This window comes from Arachis ipaensis, chromosome B7 (assembly GCF_059453495.1).
Source record: "Arachis ipaensis isolate K30076 ecotype BB chromosome B7, ASM5945349v1, whole genome shotgun sequence".
In the NCBI taxonomy this organism is placed as follows: domain Eukaryota; kingdom Viridiplantae; phylum Streptophyta; class Magnoliopsida; order Fabales; family Fabaceae; genus Arachis; species Arachis ipaensis.
Window position 1 is genome coordinate 29,978,350 of NC_142442.1, and position 14,410 is coordinate 29,992,759.

General features: G+C 37.8%; 1 protein-coding gene across 1 annotated transcript; it reads left to right on the forward strand.

Moving 5' to 3' along the window:
- The first annotated feature begins 2,114 nt into the window (after nt 1–2,114).
- Nucleotides 2,115–5,250, forward strand: LOC107609427 (ARM repeat superfamily protein). Its single transcript, XM_016311409.3, has 2 exons — nt 2,115–2,696; nt 4,222–5,250. The coding sequence occupies exons 1-2, from the start codon at nt 2,257–2,259 to the stop codon at nt 5,048–5,050; spliced, it is 1,269 nt and encodes a 422-aa protein (XP_016166895.1). The 5' UTR covers nt 2,115–2,256; the 3' UTR covers nt 5,051–5,250.
- Nucleotides 5,251–14,410: the final 9,160 nt, after the last annotated feature.

Below are 14,410 nucleotides of genomic sequence, written 5' to 3' on the forward strand. Positions count from 1 at the left end.
CACAATGAAATTATTTTCTTGATTGAAAATATTTTTCTAAGAAATATAGTATATACTAAAAATTTTATTATTATTATCTTGGCACATTCAGTAATTTTGAAATTCATAAATATTTTATTAAACATTATTTATATACATCGTACTTAAAATTCAAATGCATAGAAAATAAAACTTAACAAGAAGTTTCTTACATTATTTATTTATATAAGTACTTAACAAATCCACATATTAAAATATTCCATCATTGATCAAATGATCAATATTTCCTTCACGATCCTCAAAAAAATCAGATACTTCATAACGAGTGGTGTAATTTTCAGCATCATTTGAAATAAAATTCGTCTCTTTTTCTTTGTCGTCTTTTTTCAAAGATACTTGATAAAGATTGACTAGGTGCCTTGGAGTACAACAGGTACGCGACTAATGACCCTTTCCACCACAACGAAAATATTTATCCTTTATTGATTTATTTTACCAATTGTTTCTTTCTTTATCCCACTTCTGGTGAGATCCTTTCTTATGAACATAATTTTTCTTCCTTCCATAATTTTTCTTGTTGCCAAAACCTTGCCACTTATCTCTTCTGAGGTTATGATTTGCCGCATTTGCTTCAAGGAATGGGGCGGCGCCATCTGGGCGTGTTTCATGATTTTTTAAAAGTAAATCGTTGTTTGTGTTCAACAACAAGAAAGCAAGAAATTAACTCAAAATATTTTTTAAATCCTTTTTCTCGATACTGCTACTATAGGAGTACATTCGAGGCAAGAAAGGTCGAAAAAGTTTTCTTTAAAATATTATTATCAGTTATCTTTTTCCCACATAATTTAATTCGTGAGGTGATTCGAAACATTGTTGAATTATATTCACTTATGGATTTAAAATCCTGTAGACGCAAGTGTGTCCATTCATATTGAGCTTGAGGAAGTATCACTGTCTTTTGATGATTATACCTTTTTTCAAGGTTTTTCCACAGATTTGCAGGATCTTTTAATGTGAGATATTCATTTTTCAATCCTTCATCAAGATGACGGCGAAAGAAGATCATGGCTTTGGCTTTATCCTTTTGGGATGCATTATTTTCAACTTTAATGGTATCTCTAAGATCTATTGAATCAAGATGAATTTCAGCATATAATACTCATGATAAATAGTTGTTTCCAAATATATCAAAAACATTAAATTCAAGATGAGAGAGTTTCGACATAATGAAAATTTATTACTTGAGTCTTTCTAAAATTTGATTAGAGTCTCGTGCTGATAACGTGTTATAAAAATAAATAAAGAATATGTACTAAATATAAAATAAAGATGTGTAAATAGAAGACTCTAATATTAATATAATTAACTCAATAAAGATGATTCATACTGACGTATACCCCGAGAAGCTCGGTAACAAATTTCACTATCCTAACCGACCACAAAGTCAGAAAACAAACCAGCTAAGCAGAAGCCACAACCTGAGCACGATCACAAGTCAAAACCCACTTCCCAGCCGTTACCAACAATAACAGAACTTGCTAACTGAGCCGACAATATCGGAACAACCAAACAGAAGGAAACTTAACACTCATCTATAAAACGAAACCAAATAGCTCAGGAAAAAATAAGTTACAAAACTCACTCTAATTCATTACTTTCATCTTTTATAATTCGTACACTTACTTGAGCGTCGGAGTGCTTTTGCAGGTGCTCCCGCCACCGTGTTTCATCGCGCCGAAGTTATTCTTGGAGAACTGCCTCTTGGACGACGTATAACTCTCCTAAGAGCTGAGCAGCCTCGATTGGAAGATATAGACCTCGGCCAGATCCGAACGGAACACATACATTTATATGGAGTAACGTAAAGAGAGAGAGAAAAACTATTAATAGTGTATAAAGAGAGAAAAAAATGTTTTATTATTAGGTCTATTGTTTCTCATATTACTTCTCTATTTATACGCGAGTGAACTTTACATTTTCAACTTCATTAACTTTGGTTTATCTTGAAAAATTAAATTCTTTAATATTGAAAACAAAATTAGCTGTCCATATTAATAACTCATTTTGATCTTATCACAACATAAACAAAAATTTTGGATATTTTTTTTTAAAAGGGAAAAAAAAATAGTAGTGTGTGAGAGCCTATCCGACTAATATTATTATTGACTTATTGTAGGATGGGAGAAAAAAAAATCAGAACAAAACCCGGAATTGGGAGCAACCAAAGCACCGCATCTCTGGACATTGAACTATTGCAAGAAAGAGGCTGAGAGAGAGATGGGCGTGGGAGAGACCACAAAACTCGAACCCGAACCGGAACCCGAACCGAAAGATGTTCACCGCCACCAAGAAGAGGAAGAAGAAGACGACGACGACGTGGAAGAAGAAGAAGAAGGCTTGTCCGACACAAGAACAGCGATAGCATTGGGTCTGTCAGCGAAGGGGAAAGGGCAGAGGCAGAGGCAGCAGCAGCAGGAGTGCGCGGTGGTCCAGCAGGTGTCGGACAAGCTGGTGAGCGGCAGCCTTCAGTGGAAGATAGAGGCAGCCAGAGAGATCCGTAAGCTCGTCAGGAAATCGCCTTCGTCCTCTAAGACGAGGTCCAGGCTGGGCGCGGCTGGAGTGGTCCAGCCTCTCGTCTTCATGCTGTCGTCATCCAACCCCGATGCCCGTCACTCCTCCCTCCTCGCTCTCCTCAACCTCGCCGTCCGCAACGAACGGTAACTAATCTGTAACTAACTCATCCCTCCCTCTGCAACATGTTTATGCTTTGTGTTATTGTGTAGTGTGTGAAGTCTGAGGAAATTTGTTGGAATCTGATGTGGTGCTTCGATTTGGTTACTGTTAATTATTTTAATATCTTATTTCTTTTGTGTATGTGTTTAAGTGGAGTTTTAGGTGGAATGGACAAAATTTAAGAAAAAGGAATTTCTGAGACCAATCCAAAAGGGAAGAAAAAAAGAGGAAACTAAAAAAGAAGAGAAGTGTGTGTGTGTGTGTGTGTGTGTGTGTGTGTGAAAGAAAAGAAGCAAAGATGAAAGAGGAATTTGGTGGAATTAGGCATTCTTTTTTTTCTGGAATCCATTATTAGGGTCATGAGTTACTGCTTCTTACACTAACTAGAGCTAAACTGAACCTCATTAAAAATAAATGTAGTTCTGCTCTAACTAAATTGTAACATGCTTTGCACCTTTAAATCAGCACCATAACCATAGGAAACTTAACTATAGAATAACATGTAGAATGGAAGAGGAACATAAAGGGGTAGCCCCGTGCACAAGCATCCCGTGTTAACGTAGGATCCGGTGAAGGGCCGCACCATAAAGGTGTAATATAGGCAGCCTGATAATTGCATCGATGAATGGGACATATATAATGGCTTCAGCTCATGGTAATGTCTTGAACTCACTAATTTTGTCAAAATGAAGGCACTATTTCACTAATAAATCTTCACAAAATCTAGTTGATAAATAATTCCACACACTGAAATTATTTTTACCTGCACTCTTTCTCTTGGGTCTGCTTGATGTTGCTCCTCTGTCCTCTAACCCCGGTGATAAAAGATTGTGATCGCTTGATACATCTGGACTGTATAATTGTAAATCTTATTTCCAATTTGTATCTAAATGCTCAATCACAACCCTTTTTCTCGATTTTCTACCCAAAAACTATAAAAGTCAGTGCAGTATGTTTGCTTGCTGATTCTTTTGTACATTTTGCTTGTCATTTGGTCGTATGGAACTATGGGTGATTACTTACTACCTTTGTTAGTACAGAGAGAGATTTAAGGTTCATGTTTAGGTGTGAAATTGGTTGAGTTTAGTCAATACTGTTAACTTGTGAATCTCATCCCAGTGTAAACTGTAATGGGTGGGACTACTTTCTCTGTGGTTATGATAAAGATGCTAGTCATGTTCTGTTTTTTATTAAATGTATATTAATCTTACAGTGATACTGTGCTGGCAATAGAGACAATTGTCATCATATAATCCAACAGTAGTGCTTTTATATGAACAAAGTTGCCTGGTCTCGTTATGCATATATCAATTGGGTTATTTTGGTTTCAATTTCAACTTTAAAAAGCATAACAACCATAAGGCACGCTCCACTATCTCTAATATTACATGTGTGATTTTATGGTTTTGGCTGATTCTCTTCACTCTTCACTATATATATATATATATCATTTTTAAATTCCATGAGTCATGCAACTCATAAGTATGGATTTTTACTTTGATTTGTTAGAAACAAGGTCAAAATAGTGACAGCTGGTGCTATCCCTCCTCTGGTGGAGCTCCTCAAAACGCAAAATAGTAGTATAAGGGAATTAGCGACAGCGGCAATCTTGTCACTCTCAGCTGCAGCTCCCAATAAGCCCATAATTGTTGCTTCTGGAGCTGCGCCTCTGCTTGTTCAGATCCTCAACTCTGGAAGTGTTCAAGGCAGAGTTGATGCCGTTACAGCCCTCTATAATCTCTCCACCATCATCGAGAAGAATTCTACTGAACTCCTTAATGCTAGTGCTGTTTCTCCTCTCATCAACCTCCTTAAAGAGTGCAAGAAATACTCCAAGTTTGCCGAGAAAGCTACGGCGCTACTCGAGATTCTCTCCAACTTTGAAGAGGGACGAACCGCAATCTCAGTTGCAGACGGCGGGATTTTAACCTTAGTAGAGACAGTTGAAGATGGATCACTAGTCAGCACACAACATGCTGTTGGAGCTCTGCTGTCATTGTGTCTAAGCTGCCGAGACAAATACCGGGAACTTATCCTCAAAGAAGGAGCAATCCCAGGTTTGTTACGCCTTACAGTGGAGGGCACATCAGAAGCGCAAGATAGAGCACGTGTGCTTCTGGATTTGCTTAGAGATTCTCCCCCGGAAAGAAGACTAGCCTCCTCGGTTTTGGAGAAAATTGTTTATGACATCGCTGAACGCGTAGATGGAGCAGACAAAGCTGCTGAAACAGCTAAAAGGTTATTACAAGACATGGTTCAGAGGAGTATGGAACAAAGCTTGAACTGCATTCAGCATAGAGCAGCATCTTGTAATCCTTCTGTGATTCCTTCCACTTGATGCATACTTTTTTTTCCTTACAATCAACAAGCAACTAAGAAATGAGTTTTAATCTGTATATATCTAGTTTTAATCTTGCTCTGCATAGCTAGTCCAGTGATGTTTACAAAGGCTAACTTGGTTTAATCTATTGACCTCATCACTCATAATTTGGTTGCACACCTTGACCTCCATAATGGAAATGTGCACATCTTCAAGCAGTTTGTTCTTTTACCTCAGTTCTTATATATAGAAATTAGAGCAGCACTGATAAAAAGAAGAACAACACTCAAATAACTTTCGTTTTTTTTTTTTTTTTAATTTCTTTGAATTACAAAAAGATGTGTTCATGTATCTGTTCCAAAATGGTTCTATTTCTTACTTTTCTAACCTTAGAATATTTTAGTTACTTCTTGTACGAGGAAATACTATCTTTAATTCTTTATATTAATTTGTTACAAGCACTTCGTGCCTAAAGGTTAAAGAGGGGAAGAAAAACATATCAAAAAAATTGTGTGTAAAATGAATATATGAGTAAATAGGCGTTTTGGCATCTATAAAATTTCGATTTTGATAAAATAATAAAGATATATTCTGTTTAATAAAATGATTCAAATATTTAATCTATGATTAATTTATTCAGTCAACAGTTAAATTTTAAGAAAATTACCAATTCTTCAGTTTCATCATCATCACCCTCATCGATTTAATTCCACTCGTTAGTTTGGCCATCACATCTATCTGTCATTACTCATCCCATTGCCTCCCATTCACTGATATCATGATCATCACTACCAGCACCATTGTACCAACATTGTCACTACTTCAACCCCAACCACCATCTCCCCAATCTCTACTGCGAAATTACCAACCCTAATCCTTTTATCACCGTCATTAACATCCAAAACCATAATCAACAACAATAATAGATCAAAAAACATAAATTGAGAACAAGATAACTAGTTGCACAACGAACATTTTCTAATGGAAAAATCTTGAAGCACTATGGTGGTGATTTGGATAAGTTAGCTGGTTACAATTTCTGACTTAGTCAAAGAACAAATTATATATTGTAAACAAGATGATAGGGTTCAAGTAACTCCATAAAATTATAAGATTCAAGTTGATATTTACCAACTTGTCATATAGCTTGATAAAATTAAATGATTTGTGATTTATTTGTTTCTCCTATTACTACTTTTAGCAAATCATATATATGGTTAAGACATTTGTTATTGGATGCCAAGTTTCTTTTTTATAAGAAGAGTAAAATATATTTTTTATCCCTAATATTTGTCAAAAATTTAAAAAATATCTCTAAATTTTATTCTTAAAGTTTTCGATTTATATCAAATATACTCCTGACAACTAAATTTTCATAAAATTTAGGACCAATCCAGCAAAAATATATGACACCTATGTTTGATTTGTTTGTGTTGAAGATTGTTTTTATGAAATTGTTGCTAAATTCATCATAAATTTGGCCGCCAAGGGTATATTTGATGCAAATCGAAAACATCTAAGACAAAATTAAAACAAAATAAAATTTAGGGGTATTTTTGAAACTTTTAACAAACTTTAAGGACAAAAAATATACTTTACCCTTATAAGAATTAGTGAGTGAAAATTAGAAAAAAAATTAGTAAGATTTCTCGTATGTATAATCCCTTTGCATAAATTTTCATAAGATACAAAAAAGTATTAAGAACTTCATATATTTTGAGAAATTGTAATATTTGCCACTTAGTCATACCATTTTCATTAGGGTAAAGTACTAAATTGGTCCCTTAGGTTTGGGCGTAATTCTGTTTTGGTTCTTAAGGTTTAAAGTGTTCTATTTGAATCCAAAAAAGTTTCATTTAGCATCAATTTAGTCCTACAGTGAGGTCAAAATTAAATAATTAACAAAATGTCCTACATAACAACAGTTCAAGAACAAAATCGATAATCTGGAGAACAAGTACAAGCTCTAGAGGCACAAAATCAACCATTGATGCATCAATACATTTATTTATCATTTTCTTTAGTTTTATAGAAAATATTTTATTTATATTATAAAAAAATGATAAATAAATGTATTGATGCATCAATGGTTGATTTTGTGCCTCTGGAGCTTGTACTTGTTCTCCAGATTATCGATTTTGTTCTTGTACTGTTGTTATGTAGGATATTTTGTTAATTATTTAATTTTGACCTCACTGTTATAACACCCTAATATTCAAATCCTTATGCTCGAGTCATAAGTCAATGATATTACGGTGGTACGACTCTCAGGTGGATTTTTAATAAATAAATATAGGTAATTTCGAAAAGGAGTATTAATCGAGAAGCCTGAAAAGAGTAGAAATAAAATCGCGAAGACGTATCACTCACGTTTCGACAACAAAAGATAAACCGTGAAGCCAAAAACGATATACGGACAAGGCGTAGAGGAGATTGAGAGATAGATAACAAATAGATATTTATAACATAAGTAAATAGCCACTAGTCGCGACCCGTGAAGTTTAGGCCGGCTAGGGTACAGTATGAAAGTAGTTGACAACAGTATATCCTAATCTCTCCCAAAGGAAATATGAGAGCCTCTATAGGCAATTCAAAAGAGTTCAATACATAATATAATCTTTTCGAAACAAAGGTGGAGAGATTCTAAGCAAAACACAAAGTAGAGAAAATAAAGATCTTCGCCGTCTCTCAGACGACCCACAACTCACTTCTGAGCACCTGGACCTGTATCTGAAAAATAAGAGATATATACGGAATGAGAACCCCGGGCCCATGGGTTCGCAGTACGGTAAAAGTGTCAAATAAATTCAATGTACTGCAATAAAAACTCACTAAGCATCCTAAACTTCTTCGCCAATTATTCATCCTAGGTTCTCGCTAATCCATGAATAGGCAACTGTCATAAGGGAGTACTAAATTTAATTCATGTTTCACATGTTTCCCAATTCGCTGACTCTTCCACGAATCAGACTCAGAATCATAAGCAAAACTATCACCAGTTATTCTATCTCAACAATTCTATATCAATACGTCATACCTGCACCTGGAGCTAGTGAAACCACATCACTGTGTCTATCCAGGGAGTTCAAATTATCTCATTCAATAATCATCATCATCATGCAATCGCATCATCAAATCATCTCATCAAGAACAGCCCTCAACATCCACCGACACTAGCATGAGGGGCCTCTCAGTTGTACAAACACAAGCAATACAGGTAAGTAATACACAACTATGGTAGAAGTAGAACAAGTAGCACATAGTCAGGTAACATGGCATATATGATGTAGAAATCCAAAACAAACAGGCAAACCCAAACAATTCAAACATATGCAAATGATGAATGCCTGCCCTATGGCTGATGATATCATCTGTCGGTTATATAGCCAACCCGACATGTCCTGGTAGCTAACCATTGGACAGAAACACCCTTGCGGAGCAAGTAGGTTTGAGCTACAACCCCCTTGCTACTGCCCGCTCAACCCAGAGTCAGTGAAATAATCACTACTGCGGCTACTACCCAGGCGGGTGTCTAAAAGCTCAACCTGGAGCGAGTGGATTCACCACTACTGCCGCTACTACCCAGGCGTCACAATCTCTGACCTGGAGCAAGTGGGACGAACCACAACCCCTGCTACTGCCCAAGATCTCAAAACATATATTCGTTCAGTTTAAAAGCAATCATCATTGTTATCAAATCTCAAACATTAACCTGGAGCAAGCGTGATGAACCCCCACTCTTACTACTACCCAGGTATCACAAATACTCATTTATTCAAAACTCCATAATTTAACTCATTTATCATAAACATCCTTTCTCGTCTCATACCCGGAGCAAGTGGACAATGCCACTGCCTACTACCCGGGGTCACACATCACATTTCAACATTCTCCATTATTATCCATTTAACACATTCATTCATTAATCATATATGCTTTTATACTCAGCCATAACCAATAATGGCTTGGCCATAACCCGGTAATAACTCAGCCATCCGGCTCATGGTTCAATCAAGAACCAGCCATTTATCAATAAATATAGCCCTTCGGCTCATGACATACACGGTACTTCCACCGTCATCCTCCATATCTCATATAATCATCTTCGATCATCATTGATCATAACTTTTCCCCTTACTTCACTCGCAAGTTACCACATCCCCTAGCTCCTTTCTCATTGCTAGGCATATCATAATGATTTAATACATAAGGGGTGAGATCGGAGGCTTAGAAGTATGAGATATGGCTTTAAAAACTCAAAAATCAACTTTGGCATGAAAACAGGGCCACGCGTACGTGCACTCCACGCGCACGCGTGGATGGCCATAAAACTCATCGACGAGCAAGCGTCATACGCGCGGACGCGCGGGTTACAAAATAGCCAAATGACGCGCAAGCGTCAACCACGCGTACGCGCGGATACCTTTGTGCCCCAAGCACAAAACTGGCACAACTCTCGGGAAAATGGCTGGGCATTTGGTGCAGCGCATCGACGCGCCCGTGCACACCACGCACATGCGTGGATGGTGCTTTCTTGAAGAACGGCGCGTACGCGCCAAGTGCGCCTACGCGCGGAGGGTCGTTCTGCTAAAAATTTTCTAAGTTAAAAGCTGCAGAATTTACAGATTCAACCCCCAATCTTCCGACGGACATAACTCTCTCATTTTAAATCGTTTTTCACCCGTTCTTCGAACGGCATGGACATCCCGGATCCAGTTTCATTTCTAAAAACATTTGGCACAAAATAGATATCCGTAGTTCAAGTTATGTCCCGTCAAAATATGCCCAAAAACCATATTTTCATACGAAACCACAAGGTGCCATTTTCAAAACAAGCCATTTTCAACTATTTTCCAACTCAACCAAAACATGCCAATTTCAACCCTTTTTGAAATCAATCAAAGTGTACCAAATTCAACATCAAGCCATCCTCAACTCACACATTGACACTTTACCAAAATTCTCAAACCACATCCAACCATTTTAACACTTCTCAATCAAATGGCTAAAGGACAAACACAATATCATGTCATACATCCTTCCTCATCCCAATTTCCAATAATACCATTTCCAATCAACCATCATTATACACAATCAATATCATACTCACTATCACGTGGTTTCACCCACAAATCAACCTTAATCATTCCCCAAGCATATATCACAACATACATATCTCTAATGCATCATCATACTATCAAGGCATCAATAATCATAATCACATATATGGTCACATAATATATCTCAACCGAACCAAACATACCTTATCTACATAATTTCACCCAAAATTACCAAATTCCACACTTCAACTTCTCAAACTTTATTATTCAATAACCAACCTAAGCATTCATATATTCATTATCTGAAATTCATCCAATCACTTGTGCCATCATACAATGCACACATCGACTAACCTTTCTTACCTCTTTCCGGCCTCCAGCCCAAAATTCACGGCCTCCGGCCCAATTTTCACAATTTAAATGCATAAACCACAAATCAATACTCATTACCCAATACATCAAATTCTCAATACACCAAGCATACAAGGCCACACAATTCTCAACCCAATCATTAATTCACATTACATACCAGCTATGCATATTAGCACCAACCATTTACACAATCCAAACTTAATCCTAGGGGCATCTAGCCTAGGAATTCTCATCACAACACACGGTACTTAAATGAAACTTAAACCGTACCTCTTGTAGCCAAACCAATTGAGCCTTTTCTTTGAAAGTCTTCACCAACCTTAGCTCCAAGCCTTACCAAAGCTCCTCAAGCAATACCAATCTCCCAATTGTGTACCAACATCACCAAATACACCAACATAACCAATATCACATACATACATCAACCTAGGGCTCATAAAAATGACAAATCACAAGGGTTTGAGCACTTCTTACCTCAGCCCATATGAAGTAGGGATAGAACCCACTTAGAATCCATGTTGGAGTATCTCTAAACACCCAAAATCACAAGATTTCAACACTCACTACCCAAAAACATATAACAGTGGAGAATTTCGAAAACTGGGGAGAGATGAATGGAATAATCACCATAAAACTTAGATAGAATTGTAAAGGATGAGATGAGTGACGCGTGGCCGCAAACGGCTCGTCAATCGGAGCTCCGTAGCTCAAGTTATGGTGGTTTGAAGATCAAAGAGAGTTAGGTTTTCTCTCTTCTCTTCTCTCTTCTCAATTTCAGCGCCCCAACCCTTCTTTTTAGGGTAAAATGAGCTGAAATGCTCATAACTAATGTTTATATATGTTTGGTCTTGGACCCACTTAGGTCCGGTTCACTTATTTTTGCCCGTTGACCCAATTTTGGGCCAAAACCTTTAAGATTAGCGCTCTAAATCGTACTTTAGATATTTCTACCTTCCCTAATTATAATTCCTCATTTCTTAATCTTATTTACTCATAATCAATTTTCTCAGCTGTAGTACCAGACAGATCTCAACCGGTACTGCCGGTCAAAATTCCACTACGCGCTTTTACGCAGAAAACTGTTTTTCGACTCGGAAAAATTCACTGAATCCAAATATCATATTTAAATTATCAAATTCCAATTGTCAAATCTTCCAACCATATTCGCTCCTATTTAACTTATTATTTAATTAATTTCGGTTAGACCGGGTATTACATTCTACCCCCCTAACAGAAATTTTCGCCCTCGAAAATTCCATTCATCACTATCCTCTCCCTCTGCCAAGCCAATTACCACTAATCACAGCTCAACTCCAAGCATAACCTCCAAACTTACTTTCTTATTCTCAAACCCTCAAATTTCTACATGACTTGCTATTATAAAGTCTCTGACTCATCAATCAAAAACCCCTTTCATTTCTAGAAAGCAAATGAGGTTGAAATAACAATTTAACAAAAATCATAAGAATCCGCTTTCCTTTAATAATCTATAAAAGCATTCGAGACACATCTCTTTCGTTAAAGTTACTCATATCAAAAATTATCCTCAAAACCATAACCAACACTCTTTCAAATTTTTGGAGAAAAATTTTCAACAGTACCTCCCCAAAAATTGGAGTTTACCACCCGTCACGGGCTCCCTCAAACCAATCTCAATACCGCATCTGTATTTTGATTTAGTGGCTTTCACACTCGTCTTTCAAAACCAATCATTATAAATCTCAATCTAATTCCAAGGTCACTATGACCAAACATCATGGTACTCATCTCTCAAACACGACAACTTGCACTCTCTCATCATCTAAATCCAATTATGCCCTCATCCGCTTTAGAACCATCAAGACTCGCAGCCGCAATCAATTCCAACTATTTGGGGATCATTACTTGCAGTAACCCACTTACCCCTTCTAGTATTCAAACTTAAGATATTATAGTAAACTTTTACAGCTCCTAGTTGTAGCTATCCTGTGTTACTGCTTCCGCAAGTTTCTGCTGCTTTATTCTGATCTCTCGTCTAGTACGAGTTCTATTACTTACTTCCTCAAGTACTCAACCACAACTTAGCATGACTAGCATTTCAAATCAACGTTTCCAAATCCCTCATCTAGGACCATTCCTTATCTATTTAAATCAAAGGTAAAAGTCACGGGTTCAATTTGTTTCACCAAAAATCCAGAAATCAACCAACTACATAACAAACACAACACATCATTCTCAACAAAAAAAATCATTTACATCCCAGGCATTTATCCATTTGTATTAAGGCAAATCCTTACTCGGACCATCCGGTTTGCTCCTCAATCTAATCTTAAACTCGACATTCCCAGTTTTACTGTACAGGCGGTATTATAAAATCACGCACTGTCCTTTAAGCCTGATTATTGCAATTACCTCAATCTTACTGTCGCAATCGGCCCGCATCCTAACTCTCTCCTTGTTGGCAATTTTTTGATACATGCCCTGGTAACCCGCACTTGTAACATACACCTAACCCCAATCGGCACGGCCTATTTGGGTGATGACTCCCACATCTCTGACAGCTCGAAACATCAGAAGCAGCCGCTGCCCGTTTTCCCTTACCATTCCTTTGGGACTCCTCACTCGTCGCAAAGTTATTCTGTCCTTGGGGAAAGTGTTGTACGTATCCTTTCTCCTTAAACTCTCGACCCCTTGGTGCGAATCCTTGGTTGTGCTCTCTATGACTTCCTTGCTCTGCAACCCTCCTTTTCACACACTCTTCAGCAATTCTGCTCTTATTCACCAACTCTGAAAAAGTTCGGATCTCCATTGGTCCCACTGAACTTAAGATGTCGCTCTGGAGCCCTCCTTCATACTTAATGCATTTCCATTCCTCGAAGTCTCCCGGAGCTCCTTAACACATGCGGGAAAACCTGAATAGCTCCTCGAATTTGTCTGTATACTCAGATACGGACATAGTACCTTGCTTCAGCTGCAGTAACTCCAATTCCTTGGCTGTCCAGGCAGAATTCGGAAAGTACTTCTTATAGAATTTCACCTGGAAGGCATCCCAAGTGGTAGGATCATTCCCCTGTTGCAGGAGACGTCGAGCCCCTTGCCACCAATGCGATGCTTCCTCCGTGAGCAGATAGGTAGCAAATTCAACACACTGCTCTTCAGGCACCAACTGCGCTTGCAGTGCTCGCTCCATGGCCTGAAACCAAGTATCAGCCTCAGTCGGATTGGTGGTTCCCTTGAAATTAGGTGAATTAACCTTTAAGAAGGTTGCCAGTGTCATCGGGCCCTGAGCTTCCCTTCCGCCATTGCCATTATTGTTTATCTGTTGCCCAAGAGCTTCCGCGGTGGCCTGCATAGCAGCAGCCATATTCTTCAACGCCCCCATAAGGTTTACCGGTTATTCGGGTTTATTTCCGGTTCCTGCGTATTAGTACGATCTCTTTCACGTCCCCGACCGGGTCCACGAGGCGCCATCTGGTTCCTATACACACCAAACAATCGATATCAAGTTGATCAGTCTCAATATCGGAAGTATAGTGCTTCAAAGTACCAAAGGTACACTCATGGACTTCATGCTAGATGTATCAGTTAGATACCCTAACTAGCACAGGCACAGACTCAGAGTATGCATTGAAGCATAAGCAGTTCCATCCCTCAGGCTCACGAGGACGAACTGCTCTGATACCATAATGTAACACCCTAATATTCAAATCCTTATGCTCGAGTCATAAGTCAATGATATTACGGTGGTACGACTCTCAGGTGGATTTTTAATAAATAAATATAGGTAATTTCAAAAAGGAGTATTAATCGAGAAGCCTGAAAAGAGTAGAAATAAAATCGAGAAGATGTATCACTCACGTTTCGACAACAAAAGATAAACCGTGAAGCCGAAAACGATATACGGACAAGGCGTAGAGGAGATTGAGAGATAGATAACAGATAGATATTTATAACATAAGTAAATAGC

Bases quoted from the DNA above. Each gene is read 5' to 3' on its own strand.
- LOC107609427 (XM_016311409.3), top strand. From the start codon at position 2,257: ATGGGCGTGGGAGAGACCACAAAACTCGAACCCGAACCGGAACCCGAA. The intron at 2,697-4,221 runs GTAACTAATCTG...TTGATTTGTTAG, and splicing joins CTCGCCGTCCGCAACGAACG to AAACAAGGTCAAAATAGTGA.